Source organism: Aotus nancymaae, unplaced genomic scaffold, assembly GCF_030222135.1.
Source record: "Aotus nancymaae isolate 86718 unplaced genomic scaffold, 86718_ANA_hifiasm-v0.15.2.pri h1tg000010l, whole genome shotgun sequence".
In the NCBI taxonomy this organism is placed as follows: Eukaryota; Metazoa; Chordata; class Mammalia; order Primates; family Aotidae; genus Aotus; species Aotus nancymaae.
In genome coordinates, this window is record NW_026988421.1 from 26,238,921 (window position 1) to 26,266,695 (window position 27,775).

At 39.9% G+C, this 27,775-nt stretch overlaps 1 protein-coding gene across 2 annotated transcripts in view; it reads right to left on the reverse strand.

Annotated features, from left to right (window-relative positions):
• Positions 1-27,775, reverse strand: part of CFAP58 (cilia and flagella associated protein 58) — a 124,351-nt gene that overhangs the window by 75,689 nt on the left and 20,887 nt on the right. For both annotated transcript variants that reach the window (XM_064373894.1, XM_012439310.2), the window contains exons 2-9: positions 22,951-23,232; positions 19,394-19,536; positions 16,044-16,200; positions 14,930-15,124; positions 12,075-12,212; positions 9,293-9,452; positions 3,478-3,560; positions 111-302 (exon numbers count right to left, since the gene is read on the reverse strand). In XM_064373894.1, coding sequence (XP_064229964.1) covers positions 111-302; positions 3,478-3,560; positions 9,293-9,452; positions 12,075-12,212; positions 14,930-15,124; positions 16,044-16,200; positions 19,394-19,536; positions 22,951-23,094 — 1,212 coding nt within the window. In that variant the 5' untranslated portion in view covers positions 23,095-23,232. The remainder of the gene's footprint in view (positions 1-110; positions 303-3,477; positions 3,561-9,292; positions 9,453-12,074; positions 12,213-14,929; positions 15,125-16,043; positions 16,201-19,393; positions 19,537-22,950; positions 23,233-27,775) is intronic.

Genomic DNA, 27,775 nt, shown 5'->3' on the forward strand with positions numbered 1-27,775 from the left:
CAAATTACAAGCAGAAATCTGAATAAATTATCTTTGCAACAGTTTGTGACAATCAGAAATGTGGAGGAAGGAATGTGCCTCTGCTCCACTCACATCACGGAGTGGCTTACCTTTTGGGTAAGGTCACTGGCTTGGTTGATATACCGGTCACGCTCCTTTTCTAGATGAAAGATGATCTTTCTCTGCTTCTGAGCCTCCTCCTTGTAGTTCTGGATTTCTTCCTCCAGGTTCCTCTTGGCTTGTTCATGGAGCTTTACCAAGTCTATCTGCTTCTGGGTCGCATTGACCGCCTTAAACATGTTCTAAAAATAAGGGCACAAAGCAGTCACAGTACTCATAATGTTTGGAGGATTTGGGGTTAAGCTTACCCCCTGCCTCATCTCTAACATAATTAGATAGCTTGTCTTTTGGATGAATAAAAATAATCATATTCTCTACAGCTTATTAAGAGCTTGTTATGCTAATTTTGCATAACAAGGCACTTTAAGTGCACATATAAATACACTAAGCAACTACAATGTCCCTAAGAAATGGGCACTATATTGCCCCATTTTAGAGGTAGGAAACCGGGACTGAAGAGTTAAGCTACTTGCCCACAAGTTCATACAGTGGGGAAGTGGCAGAGCAAAGATTTGAATCCATGGCTGGCTAACCCCAGAGTCTTTAACCTCCACTCTAGCTCTAGCCTTTATCTTGTGAGGTTAGAACAACTGAGCCTAATCATATAACTCGGGCTTTGATTACAAAGGAAGAGAAAAAGCAGCTTAATAAAAATAAAGATGCTAGAATTAACATATGACCCAACAATGTCACTCCTGGATATACACTCAAAAGAAATGAGAGCAAAAACTTGTACATGAGTACTCATAGTAAACAATTCACAAAAGCCAAAAGATGGATACAACCCAAATGTTTATCAACTGATGAACAGATAGGCAAAATATAGTATATGCACACAGTGGAACAGCATTCAGCCATAAAAAGGAATTAAGTACTGATGCATACTACAACACGAATGAACTTTGAAAACACTGTTCTGAATGAAACATGCCAGACACTAGAGTTCATGGAGTATATGATCCCATGTATATAAATATCCAGAACAGTCAAATCCATAAAAGCTGAAAGCAGATTCGTAGTTGCCAGGGTGGGAGGAGGGGGGAATAGAGAGTGGCTGCTGAACAGGTACAGGGTTTCTTCTGGGGGTGACAAGTATGTTCTGGAACTAGACTGTGGTGACGGTTGCCCAACATTGTGAATGTACTAAATGTCACTGATGGTAAATTTTGTGTTGTATGTATTTAACAGCAATTAAAAAAATTAACCCAGTTTTTTGTTTTTTTGTGTTTTTGTTTTTTTTAATGTAGACGCTCATGTTCCAACTCGAGTTTCTGATTCAACGGGTCTGGGATAGGACCCAGGCACCTACATGTTTTTTTTAAGCTGCACTGGAGATTTCGGATGCTGAAAAGGAAACATCTTGGGTTGGCTGCCCAAGTTCCCCTGAAACACAGAGTGAGTAGCAGTGCAATCTGGCAGCCATGCTCATGCAAAGGGTTCACCTCTTTAGCCACAAGTGAATGGATCAAATGACCCTTCCCCGGGACTTTAGAAATAGAGCCTTTAGATTTTTGCAACTCAGTAGAACATGTAACCTTGGGAGCTATTGGTGACAACCATTTTTTTTCACATTTACTGGAAAACAGAGAGAGACAGTCTTCATTGAAAGAAGAATGGTGGAAAAATTCAGCAGGAAGTCAAGTGGCAGAGAGAGATGCTTTCATCCCAAGAATGCCAGGCCAGTTTCCCACTGGTTCCTGAGGCTCAGCTGTATCCTTGAGTTCCATGAGGCACTTTAGAGTTCCTTCTCAAATCTCTAACCAACAGAGAACCGCAGATAGGTCTGAAAACTGCTGGATGATACACAGGTAAAATGCCCATTAAATGTTGGGTGGGTGACAATGTGGAAAACAGAAAAGGTCAACTTTTTTTTTCAGATATTGGGTTGAACATTTGTTCTATTAAAAAATATGCCACTTCCGCATGACTAAAAGAATCAAAATATATTCATGTTGCTACCTGTCAAAACCATGTCACTCATTCTTTGGATGAAGGTGGCATTTCAATTGAGTCAATGGGGAAAGAATGTATTATCAATGAAAGTTCATTGCACACCTGCAGAATCGGGTGCTGTGCTAGGCACTAAGAATACAAAGGCCAGGAAATAAAAAAATACAAAAGTATACTCTGCCCTCAAGGAAGAATTGACATTAATCAAATCAACAAATAAATGTAAAATTACTATTGTGCTACACATCTTATCATGGCAGAAAACCTATTGGTTGTTTATTAGTACATATAAAATATAAATGGATTAAATGTGTGTTGAATATAAATTTAAAAATCTAAATCCAACATTATTGTTTACATGTACAATTGTATAAAATAAAAGAACAATTTTCAAGATTTTCCAATAAAAAGAAAACACTTTAAAGATTTTCTTAAAAAGTGCTTAGTATATGAAGATCTAATCTCCTATCAGTTCCTGAGATTCCCTGAATAGTCTATTTTAGGCTAAAGTATAGTGTATTTTGTTAACACCTGCTCAATTCCGGGAAACCTAAAGAAATAATCAAAGTCAGAATAAACAAATATAGACTGTTTCTGCTTTGATGAGATGAAACTGCCTTGGCCGAAAGCCATGAGGCTGTTATAGCAGCGTGACACCACCCCCAACAAGCCCCTAACCATCCACACCTGGCCTGTGGCATCTTCCTCCCTGGAAGAAATCCTTGAGCAGGAAATTTTACCCTAAATCCCTGAAAGTAGTTAATCTCCTAAAAGTGACTGTCAATGGAAAAAATCTTCAGGAAGTGGGACAGGAAAAAGAAGGGGTCCTACATTTAATGGAGAATCTTCAGGTCTCTGCCTTCAAGCTCCCATAACCTCTCCCTTAGCTTTGGACCACACTGAGCTGGAAGGTCAGACAGGATAAGGACAGAAAAGAAAACAAAACCAAAAGCTACAACCCTGAAAAGACAGAGGAAAGCTTAGACCTGCCATTCCTACACCTAACACCTCAGAGTTAAAATTCAATTAGCACTCACTCGTAATTTTTGGATTAGCAAAAGTTGTCAATTATAGATACGAAGTTTAGAAATGCCGATCAAGTGCTTAGGATGCCAGATAGCACACCGGTAATGAAAACAGAATCCACAAAACACTCTGAAATCCTCTCCTGGCTTATATGCTAATTCTCCAAAATCTTTTTGTGTTCTCAGGTGATAATGTATTTGCAATTCATGGCCAGTGAATGGTAGACTATAGGAAGCTGCTTAGAGGAAAATTAAGAACTATTATTTATTCTAATCCACTTTTGTTTGCCTCTGCTTTTCTTTTACCATACGCTGGTTATAGCCAGATATTACAGTGTTGAAGAAAGACGTTTATTTACCAGTGTGACTATAACAAACTCACCTTATTTAGTATGTCCCTTTCTCTCAGAAGCTCGTCCATCGCCTTTCTATCAAGTTCTGCTTGTTTCTTTGAAGCCTCCACCTCTAAATCCCCAAGGAGAAAAAATAATAAATGTAGAGTCAACCTAAGAGAATCTGCAAAAGCCGCAGTGATATAAAAACTGCTTTACGTGTTTGTCTCTTGCTATAAAACTGCCATTAATCGAGTGTATGTAATCTTTGGTATAACCAAGTGAGGTAGGTCTGTCTCCCCCTCTCACTAAGGAGATGGAAACTGAGGCTTGCAGAGATTAATCCATTTGCCAAAAGTCTGAAGCCAATAGGGCTAAGATTTCTCTCACACCAAAATGTCCTTCCTTTTTTTTCCTCTCTCTTTTAGACAGAGCCTTGCTCTGTAACCCAGGCTGGAGTGCGGTGGCACAATCTCGGATCTGTAACCTCTGCCTCCCAGGTTCAAGGGATTCTCCTGCTTCAGCCTCCCAAGTAGCTGGGGCAACAGGTGCAGCACCACCATGCCCGGCTAATTATTTTTTGTATTTTTGGTAGAGATGGGTGAGGACTAGCTCTGATTTTTTTCATCTTGCCCAAATTCCTATCTAAGAGGTCTGGGGAGTTGTGCCCTACAAACCATAAATTCTCATCAGATGGGTTTTATTTAACCCTGTATATTGTGACTTACCTTCCAATCTGACTCTGGCATAACAAGGAAGAAAATCAAAATATTTAACCCCAAAATATATTTCCTTGCCATACCTTGAAACTGCCCTGCAAAGTCTCTTGTGGGAAAAATCCACATTCTATAGAGAATCCCCTTTCCCCTTTGTTTTCCTTCCTTTCCAGATCCAGGAGATAATCAACAAAGAGCCAAGCACCCTTTTAGGTCCAATAAGAAACATTTTACAACCTGCTCTTTCTGAAGTCTGCTATCTGAGAGCTTCCTCTGCACAATAAAACTTGGTCTCCACAATCCTTTATCTTAACCTGAACATTTCCTTTCTATTTATCCCAGGTCTTCAGATAAACTCAACCAATTGCCAACCAGAAAAGGTTTAAATTTACCTGCAACCTTGAAGCCCCCACCCCCTGCTTTGAGTTGTCCCGCCTTTATGAACCAAACCAATGTGTTTCTTAAAAGTATTTGATTGATGTCTCATGCCTTCCTAAAATATATAAAACCAAGCTGTACCCCAACCACCTTGGGCACATGTTCTCAGGACCTCCTGAGGGCTGTGTCACGGGCCACGGTCAGTCACATTTGGCTCAGAATAAATCTCTTAAAATATTTTACAGTTTGACTCTTTTGTCAACACAGGGTTTCACCATGTTGGCCAGACTGGTCTCGAACTCCTGATCTCAGGTGATCCACCTGCCTCAACCTCCCGAAGTGCTGGGATTACAGGCAGGCATGAGCTACCGCACCCAATCCCTTGCTCTTTTTAAATGTTTTTTTAATTATACAAGTAAATAGAAACACAGAATGAAATTAAAAATTCAGATAAACAAAAGTGAGAAAATTTAAATCAACCAGAATCTACTTAGTATTTTAATATGTCTCTTTCCCAGCTTATTCTTATGTAAATATACATGTGTATATAAATATATTTATAAATATATATATTTGTAAATACACACACACCCCAAAAGGGAATCATAGTACACTAAGCATACAGTACACTGTATATTCTGTATAGAGAATACAGAATATAGAAAATTTTAACATTTATTTCATTTAATCTCTCAATCTTGGCTTTATGGTTTCAACATTTGGTGGTGATTTTTTCCCCCAAAAGGGAAGCTTATTGTATACATAGTGTACTATTTTATAGCTTGCTTTCATAATTAATAAGCATAGAACAAATGCCTTTCTATACTATAAATGTGCATCAGCATCTGAGTTTGTAATTGGTTTTCACTATGTGAAAATACATAATTAATCTAGCCAATCCATCATTTTAACATTTGAGTTGCTTTTTTTTTTCAGTTACAAGCAATAATCCTGTGAAAGTTCTTTTTTTTTTTTTTAAAGATGGGGTTTCACCATGATGGCCAGGCTGGTCTTGAACTCCTGACCTCAGGTGATCCACCAACCTCGGCCTCCCAAAGTGCTAGGATTACAGGCGTGAGCCACCGCACCTGGCGGTGAAATAATCCTATGAAAGTTCTTATTCATATTTTTCTGTAGAAGAGGAAGTCCTGGATCAAAAGGGATTTTTTAAAAGGCATTTCTCTCTAGAAAATTAACAGTAATTTAAATCCACACACAAACCACCACTGAATATCATCATTCTCTTTGATCTTTGACAGTCTGATAGATTTTTAAAAACCAATATGTCGGTATTTAATTTGCATTTCTTTGCTTAGTAGTGAAGCTGCTTCTTCCTGTTTAATGACCACTTATTTGTATTTCTGTTTTTCAAACTGCCCACATTTGCCCTTTACCAATTTTTCTCATAAATCGTTTATCCTTCTGGGATTTTTTTTTTTTTCTGAGACAAGGTCTCGCTCTGTTGCCCAGGCTGGAGTGCAGAGGTACAACCACAGCTCACTGCAACCTTTGACTCAGTTTCCTGAGTAGTTGGGACTACAGGCATGTGCCACCACACCCAGCTAATTTTTATCTTTTTTTTTTTTTTCTAGTAGAGATGGGCTTTTGCTATGTTGCCCAGGCTGGTCTCAGACTCTTGCGCTCAAGCAATCCACCTGCCTATGTCTCCTAAAGTGCTGGGATTATAGGTGTGAGCCACCACTCCTGACCTTTTTTTGTGGATTTTTAAAAGAAGCTCTTTACATATAATAAAGAGCTTTGACAATCTTTCAGTCAATTTGCCTTCATTTATAGAGAATACAGAATATAGAAAATTTTAACTTTTATTTCATTTAATCTCTCAATCTTGACTTTATGGTTTCAACATTTGGTGTTGACTTTTTCCCCCAAAGAGAATCTTATTGTCACGCCATTATTTTCTTAATAATCCATACTGCACACTGGCAGGAAACAATACCTTATCTTAGATGATAATCTTGGGTCTTTTCTGGCCTTTCCAATCTTTTTCATTGATCTGTTTCTCTGGACATCATCACAACACAATTTGATTATTGAAGCTTTATAATACATTTAAACATCTGGGAAGGCAAATCTTCCCTTATCACTCTTATTTCCCAGATTTCATCTCTATTTTCATATGTTTATTCTTCTGGAGGAACTCTAGAATTAATTTTTGAGTCCCATACAACATAACTCACTGAATTTTTTTTTAAAAGAAACTCACTCTGTCACCCAGGCTGGAGTGCAGTAGTAGTGTGATCATAGCTCACTGCAGCCTTGACCTCCTGGACTCAAGTGATCCTCTTGCCTTAGCCTCCCAAGTAGTTGGGACTACAGGCATGTGCTACCACAGGTGCACAGGAGCATACCACCACACCTGGCAATTTTTTTTAAGAGATCGTATCTCGATATGTTGCCTAGACTGGCCTTGAACCCCTAGCCTTAAGTGATCCTTCTCTCTCAGCCTCCCAAAGTGCTGGGATTATAGGTGTAAGCCACTATGCCAGGCTGCAACTCACTGAAATTTGTTTGGAAAAATTAAATGTAAATTAACTTGGACACATTTATATTTTTATCCTTTTGCATTTTCTCATCCAGGAACTTGATGTATCTTTCAAGTCTTCCTTTATACCCCTCAACAGAATTTTGTGGCTTTTTCTAATATATAGATCTTGCAGATATCTTGGTAACTTTATTCACAGATATATATTACTTTAGTTGTTATTGTGAAGAGGAGTTTTTCCATCATATAGTCTAATTTATTTTTTGGTATAAAAAAAGCTATTGATAACTACATATTTATTTTGTAAGTTGCCACCCTACTGAACTCATTGACCTCTCTTGTTAGTTCTGGTAGTTTTTCAGTTTATTTCTTGGGTTCTGTGGTAGAAAATCATAACATGGAGGAGGGAGACCCATGCTCCTCACCATTATGCTCAGTGCCATTTTTTGATTGGACACATCAAAAGGATGTGGTCCCTAAGAAGAAATAATGACGCTGATGATACCTATAAAATAGTCAAAAGAGAGAGAATGATAACTTTTGTATACATGATTTAAGGATGAAGAGTTGCACTCAAAGCCAAATGGATAAACTTTTTTTTCCAAAGCTTAGAATTATCGCAAGCAAAAATCTAGAAATTTAAATAGGAGTGTTTTGATAGTCACTCAGACAGGTACAAAAAATGCTCTTATAGTTCCATTTTTCTTCATATCTGTCACAGAAGGTATTAGATTGAAAGCGCACATTATACTGTGGGTATCCTGAGGGCAGAGTCCTCCATGCACCCAGTGCCTAGAATAGTGCCTGCTCATAGTCTGAGTTTAATTTATTGAATGGATGAACAGAGAAACTGTCGAGATAAGCTGCAACTGCGTCTCAATAAAGGATTATTTATTGATGTCTTAGAAGGAAAAATATCCACAATCAAAGACCTAAGTGACAATTTTTTTTTTTCTTTTTCTTTTCTTTTTTTTTTGAGACACAGTCTTCCTCTGTCACCCCAGCTGGAGTGCGGTGGCGCTATCTTGGCTCACTGCAACCTCCCCCTCCCAGGTTCAAACTATTCTCCTGCCTCAGCCTCCCACGTAGCTGGGATTACAGGAGTCCGCCACCAGGCCCAGCTAATTTTTGTATTTTTAGTATAGACAGGGTTTCACCATGTTGGCCAGGCTGGTCTCGAACTCCTGACCTCAGGTGATCCACCTGCCTTGGCCTCCAAAGTGCTGGGATTACAGTCAAGAGCCACCGCGCCCTGCCTTAATCTTTTTTTTAAGACAGAGTCTCACTAGTGACAAATATTTATAATAATTCTACCCAGAGATTTAGATGGTACCTAATTTTTAGTGAGGAATGTATGCTTTTGTGCTTTTATGTATGCTGTCTCATTCAGTGATTGACACCTTACAGCGGCCTGGGTGAAGTCAACAGGACACAGATGTTCCTGTCTCACATACTTCAGTGTAGTCGGAATTCATACCCAGGTTATTTGTCTCCAAGTCCAGAGCTGTTTCTGCTGCACCAAAATTGACAAGTATCCTGTATTTTAATTATATTTTTTATTCAGAAAACAGCAATATATCCGGATGATGACAGATGAAATGTAATTTGCACTAACTGTGTGTGCCAGACAGTGTCCACAAGTGTTCGCTTATTTCACTCCCAACCACCAGATGTATGGAGATGGGATCTAAACACAGGCAGCTCTGACTCCATTGTTTGTGTCCTTACTCATTTCTCTGTACCTCCCTGTGGCACTTAAATTTTCCCTTCACAAGTTGGTTATAACTGAGTAAGACAGGTTCATCACATGGCAAAGTACTGACAGAGAAAAGATGTTAGAAGCCATTTATTTTTGTTCTGCTTATTCTTAGTACAATATTGTTCCAGATACTTCTAGTGAAGGCTTTTCATTCTAATTTATTCACTATCTTCTGTGGAAAAGAAGAACCAAAGCAGGTCATATGAACCTCAGACATAAGAGTTTAAATACTATTTACTCCATGGACAAATACTGAGTAATACTTTAGGCTGGATTTTCATTTTTGCCAATGGAACCTGTGGAAGAACTGTTTAAGGTAAGAGTTTAAGGTATTCAAAATAATGCCCCCCACCCCACCACATATTGACTGTTTACCAGCGTGAGTGTTGTTTTACTGATTTCATTTGTCAGGGGTTGTGTTTGTAAACACGGAGCTCTGGGTTGCAAGATGACATCAGTCACCAGTGAAATATTTCTAAATGAATAAAACGAAGCGCAGAATGGTTTACCTCTCTCTAATCCCACGATCTGATTTTTTAGGGTTTCTTTGTGCTGTTCGACCTCCGCCTTTTGATCTTCAGTGTGGTGCAATTTCTTACGGATTTGTTCTCTGATTTTGTTGAGCTTCCCGATGTCAAGGCGCATTTGATGGACTTCTCCCTCTTTGGCCTGTAATTAGTAAGAAAGAATTAATGAGACATTTTGTAAATGAAGAGCCAGGGACTGGATGATGGCAAACTCAGAACCAATAAAAGGAAATTCTTCCCATGGCAGTGTAAAGTTGTTCTATGAGATTAAATCAAGCACCCACAATTTGGTTTCGAGAGAAATTGAAAAATTCTGTCCACCGAATAAAATATGTGGTTATATTTTGTATTTTTATGAACTAAAAATAATAAAAAGACTGAAAAATTTGGTTTAAAGTTACCATCTGATATGGTTTGCCTGTGTCCCCACCCAAATCTCATCTTGAATTCTCATGTGTTGTGGGAGGGGCCCGATAGGAGGTAATTGAATCATGGGGCAAGTCTTTCCCATGCTATACTCATGATAGTGAATAAGTCTCACGAGAGCTGATGGTTTTAAAAAGAGGAGCTCCCTGCACAAGCTCTCTCCCTTTGCCTGCTGCCATCCACATAAGATGTGATTTGTTCCTCCTTGCCTTCTGCCATGATTGTGAGGCCTCCCCAGCCATGTGGAACTGTTAAGTCCAATTAAACCTGTTTCTTTTGTAAATTGCCCAGTCTCAGGTATGTCTTTATCAGCAGTGTGAAAACGAACTGATACATCATCTAATTGTAGAATCAAATAAGAATACTGAGTTGTAGGTATCAAAAATATGTGAATTTTATATATACATGGACTTATGAAGTGATCTCTATCAGAAGGTTATTAACATGCTATAAAATATTCAAATACTCTTTTGGACTCACTGGGCCATATTACACTAGTTATATACACTAAAGAAGGGGTCCTCCTTCCTCAAAGTATGTTAGTCTGTAGGTATACATATGGATAAGTGGACCAGATATTTCACAGTATGACTAGGCAGTCTATAAAATGGCAAACTGTCCACTAAAAATAATCCTAGCAAAGAAAAGCACCCAATTTTTGTCTTAAGATTTTAAGCTTTCCAGATTTTGGAAATTTAAATTAAATTCACTTTTTAAAAATTTTGCCATTAGAAGTGACTGGAAAAGCAGCTGGCATTCTTCTGCAAACAAAGGTTAGCAATTATCTCAGCTTATAACAATTAAGAGACTGAAATTAGCTGTTCATGTTATCCTCAGATTATTGCTAGAGGCCGAAATCCCATTAGGCTCATGATCCGATAACAGAAACAGTCCATCTTTCAAAATGCCCCATTCATGTTATCAAGGAAAAGAATTAATGGCATGAGTCTTTTTCCTTTAATTTTACCTTAGGGGCTAATATGTTATTTTGACTTAAGTAGTCATCTCATCTCTGCTTTAACTTACTGCATTCTCATAAAGAATGGTTTCAAGTCTACCCATTCTGGGCTTTTAAAAGTTTTTCAGCCTCAGACCCTATAGGGTTCAATTTAGTTGACATTAAGGCCTCTTCCAGTTCTAAGATGTTCTAATTCAGTGGTTATTAATCCAGACCCCACATTTAGACTTCAGAAAAATCCTGGAAACCTCTTCTATTTCTGAGATGCATGAAACACAAGATGTAAGATATGCAAATAAGTATGTGCATGTGTATCTTACCATCAGATTCTCAAAGGACATTGTGATACAAAAATGTTATGGTCCTCTGCCCAAATCTATGTATAATTCTTGCTAGGCCACTCTTTTTACATCCAGTATTCTAACATAACCAGAGTAAGGAATATGGATTTTTTAAAAAATTAAAGTGATAAGGCTAGGCGCGGTGGTTCACACCTATAATCCCAGCACTTTGGGAGGCTGAGGCGGGTGGATCATGAGGTCAGGAGTTCGAGACCATCCTGGTCAACAAGGTGAAACCCCGTCTCTACTAAAAATACAAAAATTAGCAGGGCATGGTGGTGCATGCCTGTAGTCCCAGCTACTCAGGAGGCTGAGGCAGGAGAATTGCTTGAACCCAGGAGGCGGAGGCTGCAGTGAGCCGAGATCGCACCATAGCACTCCAGCCTGGGTAACAAGAGCGAAACTCCGTCTCAAAAAAAAAAAAAAAAAAAAAAATTAAAGTGATAAACATAAAGCTGCTCTGTTAAGCAGGTAGACATAACAATATACATCTGAGTCTAAACTGTTATCTAAACTTAATTTGTAAGCGCTCTTCAATTAGAGCAAGGAGAAGAACAGGAAATCTGTCTCAAAATATACAGTGGACAGAAGTGAAAATCGTGACACACTCCTGTAAGTAAATACTAGGTAGTATCAGTCTCTCCTCCAGCCATTCCATCCCACCTTCTCCATACAAGTAGTAAAATATAATCTGAATTTTTGGCTATTCACACATGTGAATGGGTTTCTAGCTTTGAGCAACTGGTTTCTTGCAAGGCTAGTTACAGAGATAGACATCTGAGCTCACTTTGGAAAACATTTGCATAACCATATGATCAATAATCAGGTTTGCAATTTTATAAGAAAGAATGGAAGTCACCAAACTCTGCTTCTGGGCATAAAGAAATCCCTGTATGTTTGCACCTGCCTCTGATGCATCAAGGCACTCAGTAGAGCCAATAGGCTATCCAAATGAGGGCTCCAATCACCAAGGCAAACCTGTGTTAACAGGGAATGAGGAAGGAAGAGCTAGGGAACAGACATGTGACTTGGTGTTTACTTTGAGCTCCAACGCCTTCTGTTGGTTTTCCTGGGATAGCTGCCCACAGACCAAATTGTACTGTTCATTCTCTTGCTGAAGTTTAGCATTTCTCATCTGAAATTGCTCGAGTTCCTTTGCAGCTCTCTCATTCAATATCTGAAAGGTATGGAATGAGCTGGTTAATGCTTTTTAATCTGATTACAATACTTGTATATACACACAGGGGGCCCCGAAAACCTCCTGGGAAGATAACAGCAACCCTAAGTTTTTGTCTTTGTAGAAATTGTTCTTTATCCCCGATGAAAGCACTAACACACTCAAATATGATGAATGTTAAACGGTTGAGGAAAATGATGCCTTCTAATGAATAACACAGTGAGCATAATTTTTTTTCTGAGAGCCTTGGGAAGTCTTGTTCACAGGTGGTAGATAAATATTTTAATGCCTATTTGCCATTTGGCAGGCTTTGCATACACAACAATTGCTATAATCATTGCAAATGAGCTAGAGATTCAAACGGATTTTATAAGCTGTGGGGCTTGGAAGCTACATCTTCAGAAGCAAATCCTGCATTAACATGCCTACAACATTTTCATCAACAGAACTGTTCTCTAACATCAACACAGAGACAATTTTCTTTTAATCTAACTTAAGTCGAAACCATGGAATAGCAGTGGAGTGATTTATATCTGCTTGAGTTCAGTGTCAGCCAGATATTCCTCTTCCCTGCCTTGACTATCCTCAGCAGATACAGTTTTATAAAAACAAAGAATTGGCTGAGCGCAGTGGCTCATGCCTGTCATCCCAGCACTTTGGGAGGCCAAGGCAGGCAGATCATGAAGTCAGGAGATCAAGACCATCCTGGCCATGGTGAAACCCTGTCTCTACTAAAATACAAAAAAATTAGCCAGGCGTGGTAGCAAGCACCTGTAGTCCCAGCTACTCAGGAGGCTGAGGCAGGGGAATCACTTGAATCTGGGAGACAGAGGTTGCAGTGAGCCGAGATCATACCACTACACTCCAGCCTGGCAACAGAGCAAGACTCTGTCTCAAAAAAAAAAAAAAAAAGGACTGTATCTTGGGGGCTCATTTCTATTGGGGGGATATTGAGGAGGTGGAGGGATAGCAAATGAATTACAAGATAAAAATAGAAAGAGAGAGAAGACGGTTTAGGTAATGTCTCCAAAATATAACTTCCATGCACGCAAAAATTAAGCATGAAAAGAATCCAACCAATTCTCCATCAATGGGACTAAATAAAATCTAACCGGCTATGCTAAAAATGCAATTGTGTTTCACAGGAGGATAGTTTTATCCTGATGTCCAAAAGCCTCTCTCTTATTTTTCATGCTCAAAGAAGTCTCATGTTTTTCTGCTGGAGGCTGTATATTGTGAATTATCTATTTGACTTCTGGTTTTATATAAAATTAATAGAGCAACAGGCCAAAAAAGTATACTTATATCTATTTTTGAGTATCTATATGGCTTGACAATTCTTTGGAAACAGGCTTCCTGAGCGAAAACATATTTAAGAAAGACTTTTCAATTATATGAATTGCTTCTTTAAGAAATGAGAAAATACATAATAATATTTGTGTCACGTTAAACTGCTATAATAGGGGAAGTGTTAGGGAAGTGTTAAAAACGGTACCATATTAAAAATATATAAAGATTGACCTTAGTTTCCTAAACTTGAAAATAACTTAAAAATAAACCTGTTGGCCGGGCACAGTGGCTCATGCCTGTAATTCCAGCACTTTGGGAGGCCAAGGTGGTTGGATCACTTGAGATCAGGAATTCAAGACCAGCCTGGCCAACGTGGTGACATCCTGTCTCTACTAAAAATACAAAAGTTAGCTGGGCATGGTGGTGGACTCCTGTAGTCCCAGCTACTTGGGAGGCTGAGGCAGGAGAATCACTTGAACCCAGGAGGCAGAGGTTGCAGTGAGCCAAGAATGTGCCACTGTATGCCAGCCTGGGTGACAGACAGACTCCATCTCAAAAGATAATAATTTAAAAAATGAACAAATAAAAATAAATCTGTTAAAAATAAATTGTTATACTCACCCAATGGAATACTGGACAGCAATGAGAACAAATGGTCTACTGAGCTTTGTCTAATAGAGCTATCTGCAGTGATGAAATGTTCTCTGTCTGTGCTAACATGGCATTGACTAGCCACCTGTGGCTACTGAGCACTCGAAATGATGCTGGTACAACCAAGGAAATGAATTTTTAATTTCATTTCATTTTAATAAAGTTAAATTTAAATAACCACTTGTTGCTAAGGGTTACCATATTGGACATCACAAGTCTGTAACTACATTGCATCAACATGAATGAATCTCACAAACAGAATATAGCAGAAGTTAGACACAAAGAGTATATCCTGTAATATTTTGTTTCTGTAAAGTACAAAGACAGGCAAAACCAATCTCTGCTTAGAATTCAGGATAGAAGTGGTCTTTTAGAGGGAGAATGACTAAGAAGGAGCACAAAACGGCTTCTGGGGCACTGGGGATGTTCTGTTTCTCCGCCTGGGAGCAGGTGACCAAGATGCAGTTGAGTGGTGAAAATTCATCAGACTGTCCACTTGTGACATATACACTTTTCTATGTGTATATTATAGATCAATAAAAGGTTAAAAAGAAATTAATTAACCTGTTAGAGCTGGGAAATTTTAAAAGGGGGGCATAACTACCTTATAAGAGCCATTCAAAGACCAAATTGCAGTACTAAGTTTTATATCACCACCATGAGTAGTGAAGGGAATTTGCTGCTTTCCAAGAGAATTCAAAATGCACAAATGGATGTGAACAAAGGTGCCATTCTGGGATTTTCTTGTTTTTTGCAAAGGCCTACACCCAACTCACCTTCTGCTCCTTCAGCTGCTGCTCCAGCTTCTGGAGCTCCTCCTTGCTCTTCTGCACGTACTGCTGCAGGGCTTTTATTTCTGTCTGCCTGGTGTCCATGTCTGCCTGAATCTGCTTGAGCTCTTTCTCTAGTTTTTCCTTCTTTCGGAACTCCCGTGAAGCTTCGTTCTGACGTTGCTGGATTTCTTGTTGGAACTAGAGGGCACGGAAAGCACAAGAGAGAACAAGATAAGCGCTGGCCGTGGCAGGTCTCAGCCAGCCAAGCCCCCTCCTCTCTCAGGTCTGTGATGGTCAGGGCAGACACTTTGCAGTAGCATTTCCCCTGTAGTACAGACATTCTTGAGCCCCAGTGTTTAAATTTTTCAGAAATATTCTATGCTGTTTTTCAGGGCCTTAAAACCAAATGACTACCCTGATGGTAGGCAACAAATCACAAACTGTGGTGTAAAATCAAATACATATGGAAGCTCAGAGTTCTAGGGCATTAAACATGGAAATAATTCATCCCATTCTCTATCAATAATGACTAAATAAAATGTGGCTGGCTACCCTAAGTATAAAATTGTGTTTTACATGACCCTGGATATTGCTAAAGAGAGCACTATAGGTTTATCTTGATGTCTGTATTCTATGGAAAGTCTTTTTCTTATCTCATGTTCAAAGAAGTCTCATGTTTTTCTCTTGGGGACTGCACATTGTGTATGATCTAGTTGACTTCTGGCTTTATATAAAAGTATTCAGAAGGAGTCAGCTAAATGACTTTCTAATAATAAAAATAAAATAAAGAAGGGCCAAAGAAACTACTTCCACCATCCCCAGTTGCTGGGACCCCTGGCCTTCATGGGGGTCATCTTTTTAAGCCACAACTGTAAGTAGGGAGTGCTTGCCTCAGTGACTTCTCAGACAGAGAATGCAGAGAAAGAACGATTCAAGTAGTTCAACTCAAGCAAAGCTCCTCTCAAGAGAACAAACTAGAGAAACAAGCAGAACTGAGGATATTTCATTTGGGCACAAGGGGGTAACTTTGAGAAAGGAAAAGATGGGAATAGAGACTGGGGAATGACAAACATCCGCTGGAAGGAAATATTTCTTCTTCTTGCCCTCAATGGCAGACCTGACTGATGGCTTGTTCAGCCTCCTCTTTTGATCGCTCGGTTGCTTGCTGCTGTTCAGTGGTCTGAGCTAGGGATTCTCGTAATTTTACCACTTCTGATAAGAGCTGGTCTCTCTCCTTTGTCACTTCTTCTTTGAACTTCAGTAAATCTTGAATGCTAAAAAGGAAGAACACAGGAGTCAAACCAAATGGCCATCTCCTCAGGGGTCCTTCATATCATTCTCTGAGCTCCTTTCATGGGAAAGATGTCAGGTCAATGATTAACACTATTCAGGTATTAAAGAGAAAGATCTTTATGTCCTGAGATGGGATCAGATGGTGAGATGTTTTTTTTTTTTTTTTTTTTTTTTTTTGAGACGGAGTCTCGCTCTTGTTACCCAGGCTGGAGTGCAATGGCGCGATCTCGGCTCACCGCAACCTCCGCCTCCTGGGTTCAGGCAATTCTCCTGCCTCAGCCTCCTGAGTAGCTGGGATTACAGGCACGCGCCACCGTGCCCAGCTAATTTTTTTGTATTAATAGAGACGGGGTTTCACAATGTTGACCAGGATGGTCTCGATCTCTCGACCTCGTGATCCACCCGCCTCGGCCTCCCAAAGTGCTGGGATTACAGGCTTGAGCCACCGCGCCCGGCCTGAGATGTTAACTGGAAAGAAATACTAATGACAACATGCATAGTTTAATCTATTTTTTTATTTTTAAGAAAATACAATGTATATTCATGCGAGAGAGAGAGAGAGAGAGAGAGAGAGTGTGTGTGTGTGTGTGTGTGTGTGTGTGTGTGTTTTGGAGGCATTTTTGTAGAAGCCCAGAAAAACATATCACTAAATACCTCTGAGAAATTTAGGGTGGCAAGTTGTGGGGGTTGATACTTCCCACACCTCTGTATTACTGGAATTTGTTACAATAAGACTATATTGCTATTGTCAACTCTGGTAATTAATCCTAAGCAGATGTCAATTTAAGAAATTATTTGTTTAATATATCCACTGGAGGGCTATGATCACAGCCATAAACTCTAGAATGAAGCATAAACAGAAGCAAATAATATGCATTGCTAGTTTTCTATCCATTTACCCAAAGAGATGAGTTTCTCCCAAATGGATGCGGCCCAGATAAAATGTTACGAAGAACAAAATTGGGAAAATCATTCCTGATGCCCATTTTTGGAGGTTATGTGATAATATTCATTGATTTGAACTGTAAACCAGTTACCTCCAAATTTCAAAAGCCATTCCATATGATTTGGCATGACTTCCTGCAGAATTAGCACTTTGCAAGTGGAAGCTCGGTGTCTGATACGACCTCTGCAGCAGAATGAATCTAGAGCAAGGCAGCTCTTAGAGCTGAGAAGGCAGAGGAGAACTTGCACTACAGACTCTTTTAGCTGACAGTCATCAAACAACTGCTCAAAACACAGTAACTTGACAAAGTATATTTACCAACACCTTTGATGTAACAAATGTTTAATAAGGAACCTTCAAACCTGCACTCAAATTCTTCTACTGCAGAAATAAAACCTCAAATTCTAAGGTTACTATGAAGACAGATAGTTACACCTGGGCACATTATTAAAGATGAAATTATGGGCTGGATTATTTCTTCAGTTCTCCTCCTCACTCTCTTCCAATGCTTGTTGAAAACTACTTGTATCTGAATCAGTTCCCTCGCATTCCTTCTCAGTAGTTGCTTTGAATATGCTTGACTTCCTTAACAATAAGATAAAGCCCACACTACGGGCATCACATTTTCTGTTTTTATTTCTTACTCCTTCTCCCAATACCTGTACTTAGAACTATGTGTCAATGTAGGATCAACACATCAAAAAAGCATAAGAAACCAAAACAGCAACATGAGATTTGGTTAGTTTCCTTGGCTGTTCAAGGAAGTGTATGTTTATTCCTAATTCATTCATCAATAACATGTTTTGCATGCCCCAAGAGTGCTGGGCTCCTGGAGGGGATATAAAGATGTCTTCCTTCACTGAGTTCACAGCCTAATGGGTAGACAAGTACATCAACAAATAATTTCAGTACAATCTGATCAGTACCATACTGGAGGTAAATGTTGGGTCCTATGGAAACAGAACTTAGCGACTTTCTTGTGGTCATTGGAGTCTGGATGTGGAAAGGATGTTGGAACAGTGATACTGATGGTGATGAAGTTAAGACAGTGTTTGAGGTGAGTCTTAAAGGTGGCATAAAAGTTGAACAGCAGGAGAATGGAAGAAAAGGCATTCTGAGCATGGAAAGCAGCACGTACAAAGGCATGGAGGTGTGAGCAACCTGGTAGGCTGGCCCAAGGCTAGAGAGGCTGTCTGGGGCAGCTTTTCAAAGGGCTCTGGATGACACAGTCAAAAGCCTGGGCTTTATCCTTCGGGTATGGGTAGCTATTGAGTGTTTATGCTGAAGATAGATACACATGTGCTTCAGGAGCCTAAATTTGGTAGCAATGATGGAATAAAGAAAGACATGTCTTCCACAGGAAGGGAGACTAATTAGGAAGATACTGCCAAATCTGGCAAAGAATAGGAGGCCTGAACCAAGACAGTAGCACTGGTGACCAGAAGGAGGGAAAGGCCATGCTTAGAAGACCAAGTCAACAGACAGAGCCTTTTTTTTTTTTTTTGAGATGGAGTTTTGCTCTTGTTGCCCAGGCTGGAGTGCAATGGCGTGATCTCGGCTCACTGCAACCTCTGCCTCCTGGGTTCAGGCAATTCTCCTGCCTCAGCCTCCTGAGTAGCTGGGATTACAGGCACGCGCCACCATGCCCAGCTAATTTTTTGTATTTTTAGTAGAGACGGGGTTTCAGCATGTTGACCAGGATGGTCTCGATCTCTTGACCTCGTGATCCACCCTCCTTGGCCTCCCAAAGTGCTGGGATTACAGGCGTGAGCCGCCGCACCCGGCTAAGACAGAGACTTTAAGAGATGGGGGGGCAGCGAGGTGAAAAGAAGCTCTGTTTTCTGGCCTAGAATCTGAAGGGTGGGACAGACAATGATGAGACTGATCATAGGGAGTAGATGGAAGAAGCTGGGACTCTGGGCAGAAAGACGGACAGTTATATTCTACACAAGTTGGAGAGAAATAAATATAAAATCTTACTCATTTTGAAACTATACTACTGATTCCCATGGAGGCAGAAGTTTAAGACAACCACCGATTTTCTTAGGTGTGGAGAAAAGACCGTTACTTAAAATGCAATAGACAGAAAATAATCCCTGAGAACCCAATAAAGAAGAGTCTTGCATCACAGAGAATGTTCAAGAAGACACTGGCAAGCCCCAGGCTGTCTATTGAAGGAGGCCTCTGCAAAAGTGGGTTCAACATACATCAACAAGGCTATAACCTACTTGCTATCCTGGTCCATTGACAGTCCTTGCTCGACTAGTTTGGTCAGGTTCACTATTTCCTCTTTCAGAGCAAGAATCATCTCCTTGGCCTTCTGCTCCTTGTCATAGGCCGAGTCCACCATCTTCCAGGCTTTTTCAATTTCCTAGATGGGCCATAGGATATCAGTGAGAAAGACCAAACTGGATTCTAGATGCAACGTAAACTAGCAAACGGAATAACACCATGACCACAGTGCAGCTGTGTAAATGTACATGGACTGAATTGTTTAACATGAGCTAGTCAATAGTGAATAGCACATTGAAAGGGGAGGACTGGACTGGACATGGTGTTATAGGCCTGTAGTCCCAGCTACTCAGGAGGCCAAGGCCAGAAGACCTCATGAGCCCAAGAGTTTGAGGCTGCAGTGAGCTGCAATTGTGCCACTGCACTCCAGCCTGGATGACAGGGCAAGACCCTGAAGACCCTGTCTCAAAAAAATAAAATAAAATAAAGTAGGGGACTGGCAGAGGGTATCTTTTCTTGTGTAGGTGAGTGTGGCTACAAGGCTCACGTACTGCAAGGTAGGCAAAATTAGATATGAAAGTTTATGTGCTTTCCAAGTCCAGATATTAAAAGGGAAAAAAATAAGTTTTATCACATGAGGAATGATCATAGATCCAAGCCCTAAATTGACAGACTGAATTAAACCTCTTGATAGATTTGTAAATAAAAAATATGTTTTATCATCTGGTCCCAAGTGACCTCCTAGTAGCAATGTGAGCTTTAGAACAACCCACAGCAATGCTGTTCTTTACTGTTACCTAATTGTACCCAACAACCTTGGTAATTCCCATTTTTCAGAAACTCAAGCTCAAGCCTTCTTATCAAATGCTTTCATATTGGAAAAAAAAAAAAAAACCCTTAACAGGGAATGGAAGCAATGACCCATGTAGCTTTGGCTTCCTTAGTGTTATAAAATGCAATGTATAATATTGACATAAATACTTAAAAGTGAATTACAGCAGTTGCAGTAAAAAAATCAAAGCACAGTAAGTTTTGCAACATGACATAGTTTGGATATGTATCCCTGCCCAACTCTCATATTGAAATGTAATCCCCGGTGTTGGAGGTGGGGCCTGGTGGGAGGTGATTGAATCATGGGGGTGGATTTCTCATGAATGGTTTAGCACCATGTTCTTGGGACTGTCCTTGTGCTAGTAAGTGAGTGAGTTCTCACGAAAGCTGGTCATTTAAAAGTGTGTGATGCATGCATATGTTCATTACAGTGCTATTCACAATAGCAAAGACATGGAATCAACGCAAATACCCATCAATGATAGACTGGATAAAGAAAATGTGGTACATATACAGCATGAAATACTATGCAGTCATAAAAAAGTATAAGATCATGTCCTTTGGTTGGAGGACATGGATGGAGCTGGAGGCCATTATCCTTAGCAAACTAACACAGGAACAGACAACCACATACCACTTGTTCTCACTTACAAGTGGGAGCTACAAGTGAGAACACATGGACACATAGAGGGGAATAAAACACACTGGGGTCTTTCAGAGGGTGAAAGGTAGGAGAGGGAGAAGATAAGGAAACAATAACTAATGGATACTAAGCTTAATAACTGGTGATTAAATAATCTGTACAACAAACCCCCATGACATACGTTTACCTATGTAACAAACCTGCACATGTACCCCTGCACTCAAAAGTTAAAAAAAAAAAGTGTGTGGCCCCTCCCTGTTCCCTCTCTTGCTCCTGCTCTGGCCCATGTGAAGTGTCTGCTCCACTTTGCCTTCTGCAATGACTGTAAGCTTCCCGAGGCCTCCCAAGAAGCTGAGCAGATGTTAGTGTTATACTTTCTGGACAGCCTGCAGAACCACGAGCCAATTAAACCTCTTTTCTTTATAAATTACCCAGTCTCAAGTATTGCTTTATAGCAATCTGATGATCAACTAATACACAACAGCTTTGAGTTTTAGGCCACCACTTAACTTTCTTGCAAAATTCTGTCAAGTAGAATGTGGGTCCTTTATACAGATAAGAACCTATACGCTTTTGGTGAAAATATTCTACTTGTATACTGACAAGGAATAAAATGGGTGGAAGAGAGTATTTAATGTAACAATTCATGGTCACTATTACATTAGAAAGATTGCTCTTGGGTAACTATAGCACGTAATTCGGTGAGTCAAAGCAAAATGTCAGTTTGTGGAATATTTCTTATGTAGCAACCATACATGCTATTTTTAACAAAACAAATGAAAGATATTTACATTAAAAAATGAATACAGAAGTTTTATCTGAATCAACTTTACCAATCAGATTTTAATCCATTCATGACCTCCATTTCCTCCATTTTGTTTGTTTTTTTTGTGTTTTTTTTTTGAGATGAAGTCTCACTCTGTTGTCTAGGCAGGAGTGCAGTGACACAAGCTCCACTTACTGCAACTTCCACCTCCTGATTCAAGTGATTCTCCTGCCTCAGCCTCCCAGGTAGCTGAGACTACAGGCACATGCCACCACACCTAGCTAATTTTTGTATTTTTGGTAGAGATGGGTTTTCACCATGTTGGCCAGGCTGGTCTCAAACTCCTGACCTCAGGTAATCCACCCACCTCGGCCTCCCAAAGTGCTGGGGATTACAGGCATGACCCACAACACCCAGCCCATTTTCAGTTTTTAAATTTACAATGAAAAATGTTTTTTTTCCATTATAAAATGACTTAAACACTTCTTATATTGGTTTTTCAGCAAAGAGAAGAAGAAAATGACAATAAATTTTTAATGGCACTTAAAAATGAGCAGTTTCTAAGAGAACTGATAATCCATATTTTGTACTGGTCTTGGAAATTAATTTGAACTGGGTTGCATCTAATTGCATATCAAGGCAATTGTCTAAAAATTTTATAAATTATTTCTCATAATTAGGGTTTTAATTCTGTTTCAACCTCTTATCACCATAAGTCAACAAGGAACCTTTATATTTTACCTTCAAAATAATGCAACACACTTAAAGATGAAAAAAATCTAGTGTAAAACAAAAGAATACAACCTCAGTATCCCCAGACTGAATCTCTGTTCTCCTATTATGAGGAACTGGGAGGATTGAGAGGAAAGAAAAGGGGTGCTAGAAAGAAAGGTCATGAAAATTACTATCTAGGAATTCTCAAGGCAATATTTACTAAAACAGGAGAAAAAGTAGAAATACGAAAGTATCTTTAACAAGCTATTATCATGAGGTATTAAATTACTCATCCTGCATCAAATAAGACATATTGAGATTCCAAATATTGCATTTACTTATTTCTAAATCCTTTTCCTAGCCCATTATTTCCCAGAAACCAAGTCAGTAAGATTCTCCATTATTTTCTGCATGATGCAATTCACCCAGGCTAAAAAATCATTTTCTTTGAAAATGAACATTATTCCTTAGGCTTTATGAATATAAAGTCATGTAAATTTTTACCTAATAACTCATTTATTACCAGCCTAGAGGTGCCAATATAATGAGAGAATGATGTTTTAAATTCAGGTTCATTCCATTTCTAGAAGATCACTGACCTTCTTTAGGGATGCAATGGTGGTCTGATCGTCCTGAGAGAGCTTAAGGGCAGTGGCGACCTTTGCGGCATTCACTACAATCTCTGCATTTAACTCTCTGCATTTGGCCATCAGACGCTTTTCATTGTCATAAGACTTTTTCATGATAGCATGAAGCTTCTCATATTCAATCCTAAATTTTTCCAGACTTTTGTCTTCTGAAAGTTCACGGAGAACCTCCTGAAAATCTCTTTCGATTTCTTCAAATGCAGATTCTTCCAGGACTTGCTTTCCACCCTTTTCCTATATTAAAAAAAGCAGAGATGGGAAAGGGCATTGCAACATTTACATCATTACTATCAAGGAATTACTGCTATTATCCCTGAATGAAACACCTTCATACAAGCAAAATTGAAGCCACTGATAAACAGAAAAATTAAGATTATATGATGGAAAAGGTCCTTGTTCAGTCCCTGATGCCTATGTACATATACATGTGTGCGTGTATACACATACATAAACATTATATATTTATACATATTACATCTATATGCATTGGGATATATACGCAGAATATATATGCATTAAGATAATAGTAGTCCCCACCACATGATGTTGCTAAGGATTAGATTAAATGAGATCATTGATGTTAAACACTTAGCCAAGTGCCTGGCATATAGTAAGGATTCAATGAATTTTCATAGTTGTTATGATTATTCCAAACCCTGGTCTCTTTTCATGGGGTCCTGCTTCTTATTGCCCCTAAGACTGTAAAGTTGGGGGCCATGGCGTGTTGAGGTCAGACATAGGAAGATCTTGGCATAGATATCATATCATGAAATTACATGTACAGCGAAACTCACATGAAATATACATGGAATTGTCTCCCAAAAGAGATTCCCTCTATCTTTTTTCTTTTTTTTTGAGGTAGAGTCTTGCTCTGTCACCAGGTTAAAGTGCAGTGGCATGATCTCAGCTCACTGCAACCTCTGTCTCCTGGGTTCAAATGATTCTCCTGCCTCAGGCTCCCAAGTAGCTGGCACTACAGGTAAGTGCCACCATGCCCAGCTAATTTTTTCTATTTTTAGTAGAGACAAGTTTTCACCATGTTGGCCAGGATGGTCTCCATCTCTTGACCTCATGATCTGCCCACCTCAGCATCCCAAAGTGCTGGGATTACAGGCATGAGCCACCACGCCCGGCCCCATCATTTTTATCCCTTAAGAAATTTAGGCTAGGTCGAGATCCAAGATGGCTGAATAAGAACAGCTCTAGAGTGGAGCTCCCAGTGAGAACGCAGAGGGTGAGTGATCACCATATTTCCAAACAAGTTTTTACTACCCACAGACCAGGAGATTCCCAGGCGGAAAAGCGCCAAGAGTTTGCAGCACAGCGCAGTGGGTCTCCACACAAAAACTCACATAAATCTGGGCAGCCATTTCAACTGACACCTGGAACACCTGAGAGACAGAGTCACCCATTCAACTGAAGAAAAGGGGCTGAAACAGGGAGTAAGGTGATCTGGCTTGGAGGGTCCCACCCCTACTAAGACCAGCAATCTGAAACGCTCTGGATTGAGAGTTTCACAGCAACCACAGCTGGTCCTGGGACAGTCCAGCTCTGTGGGGAAAGGGTGTCCACCATTACCAAGGCAGTCCACCACTACCGAGGCAGTCCGCCATTACTGAGGCAGACTGCCATTACCGAGGAAGACCACCATTACCAAGGCAGTTCTAACTATACCTCTATAAACAAAACCGCAAGGAAGTTCACACAGCAGCTCGGCAGAGCCCACCACAGCTCAGGAATGTCTCTGCTGGCAGACTGTGACTAGGCTACCTCCTCGCTGGGCAGGGCAGCTCTGAAAAAAGGCAGCAGCACATCAGGAACTTATAAATAAAGCCCCACCTTCCCAGGACAGAGCACCTGGGGAAAAAAGGCATTTATGAGTTCCACTGCAGCAGACTTAAACATACCTGCCAGCAGCTCTGAACGGAACAACGGAGCTCACAGCTCAGCACTTGAGCTCCTATAAGGGACAGACTGTCTCCTCAAGCAGCTCCCCTACCCCTGTATATCCAAAGAGACATCTCATAAAGGAGAGCTCAGGCTGACATCTGGCAGGTATCCTTCTGGGATGAAGATAACAGAAGAAGAAACTGACAGCAACCCTTACTGTTCTGCAGCCACCACAGGTGATCCCCAGGCAAGCAGGGTCTGGAGTGGACTTCTAGCAGTCCTACAGCAGAGGGGCCTGACTGTTAGAAGGAAAACTAAAAAAACAGAAAGAAATAAATCTATCATCAACAAAAAGGACTTCCACTCAGACCCCATCCGAAACTACAAAGACCACAGGTAGATAAATCGAGAAAGATGGGAAGAAACCAGCGCAAAAAGGATGAAAACACCAAAAACCAGAACACATCTCCTCCTCTATGGGATCACAACTCCTAACCAGCAAGGGAACAAAGCTGGATGGAGAATGAGTTTGATGAATTGACAGAAACAGGCTTCAGAAAGTGAGTAATAACAAACTTCTCTGAGCTAAAGGAACATATTCTAACCAATGCAAAGAAACTAAGAACCTTGAAAAAAGGTTTGACGAAATGCTAACAAGAATAAACAGCTTTGAGAAGAATATAAGTGACTTGATGGAGCTGAAAAACACAACATGAGAACTTCATGAAGCATACACAAGTTTCAATAGCCTAATCGACCCAGCAGAAGAAAGGATATCAGAGATTTAAGATCAACTCAATGAAATAAAACAAGAAGGCAAGATTAGAGAAAAAAGAGAAAAAGAAATGAACAAAGTCTCCAAGAAATATGGGACTACATGAAAAGATCTAATCTACGTTTGATAGGTGTACCTGAATGTGACAGAGAGAATGAATCCAAGCTGGAAAACATTCTTCAGGATATTATCCAGGAGAACTTCCCCAACCTAGCAAGGCAGGCCAATATTCAAGTCCAGGAAATACAGAGAACACCACAAAGATATTCCTCAAGAAGAACAAACCCAAGGCACATAATTGTCAGATTCACCAGGATTGAAATGAAGGAGAAAATACTAAGGGCAGCCAGAGAGAAAGGTCAGGTTACCCACAAAGGGAAGCCCATCAGAATCACAGCAGATCTCTCAGCAGAAACCCTACAAGCCAGAAGAGAGTGGGGGCCAATATTCAACATCCTTAAAGAAAACAACTTTCAACCTAGAATTTCATATCCAGCCAAACTAAGATTCATAAGCGAAGGAGAAATAGAATCCTTTACAAACAAGCAATTGCTCGGAGATTTTATCACCACCAGGTCTGCCTTACAAGAGCTCCTGAAAGAAGCACTAAACATAGAAAGGAACAACCAATACCAGCCACTCCAAAAATGTACCAAATGGTAAAGACCATTGACACAATGAAGAAACTGCATCAACTAATGGTCAAAACAACCAGCTAGCATCAAAATAGCAGGATCAAATTCACACATATAACAATATTAACCTTTAATGCAAATGGACTAAATGCCACAATCAAAAGACACAGACTGGCAAATTGGATAAAAAGCCAAAACCTATGGGTGTGCTGTATTCAGGAAACCCATCTCATATGCAAGGACACACATAGGCTCAAAATAAAGGGATGGAGGAGATTTATCAAGCAAATGGAGAGCAAAAAAAGAGCAGGAGTTGCAATCCTAGTCTCTGATAAAATAGACTTTAAACCAACAAAGATCAAAAGAGACAAAGAAGGGCATTACATAATGGTAAAAGGATCAATGCAACAACAAGAGCTAACTATGCTAGATATATACGCACCCAATACAGGAGCACCCAGATACATAAAGCAAGTTCTTTTTTTTTTTTTTTTTTTTTTGAGATGGAGTTTTGCTCTTGTTACTCAGGCTGGAGTGCAATGGCGTGATCTCGGCTCACCGCAACCTCTGCCTCCTGGGTTCAGGCAATTCTCCTGCCTCAGTCTCCTGAGTAGCTGGGATTACAGGCATGCGCCACCATGCCCAGCTAATTTTTTGTATTTTTAGTAGAGATGGGGTTTCACCCTGTTGACCAGGATGGTCTCGATCTCTTGACCTCGTGATCCACCCGCCTCAGCCTCCCAAAGTGCTGGGATTACAGGCATGAGCCACCATGCCCGGCCATAAAGCAAGTTCTTAATGACCTACAAAGAGACTTAGACTCCCACACAATAATAGTGGGACACTTTAACACTCCACTATCTTTAGACAGATCAACAAGACAGAAAATTAACAAGGCTATCCAGGACTTGAACTCAGATCTGGACCAAGCAAACCTAATAGACATTTACAGAACTCTCCACCCCAAATCCACAGAATATACATTCTTCTCAGCACCACATCACACCTACCCTAAAACTGACCACATAATTAGAAGTAAATCACTCCTCAGCAAATGCAAAAGAATGGAAATCATAACAATCTCTCAGACCATAGTGCAATCAAATTAGAACTCAGGATTAAGAAACTAACTCAAAACCGCACAACTTCATGGAAACTGAACAACTGGCTCTTGAATGTTGACTGGATAAACAATGAAATGAAGGCCGAAATAAAGATGTTCTTCAAAACTGACAAGAATGAAAACACAGTGTACCAGAATCTCTGGGACACATTTAAAGCAGCGTCTAGAGGAAAATTCACAGCAATAAATGTCCACATGAGAAGCAAGGAAAGATCTAAAATTGACACCCTATCATCAAAATTGAAAGAGAGGAGCGGGATCAAAAAACCTCAAAAACTAGCAGAAGACAAGAAATAACTAAGATTAGAGCAGAACTGAAGGAGATAGAGACACAAAAAAAACCCTTCAAAAAAG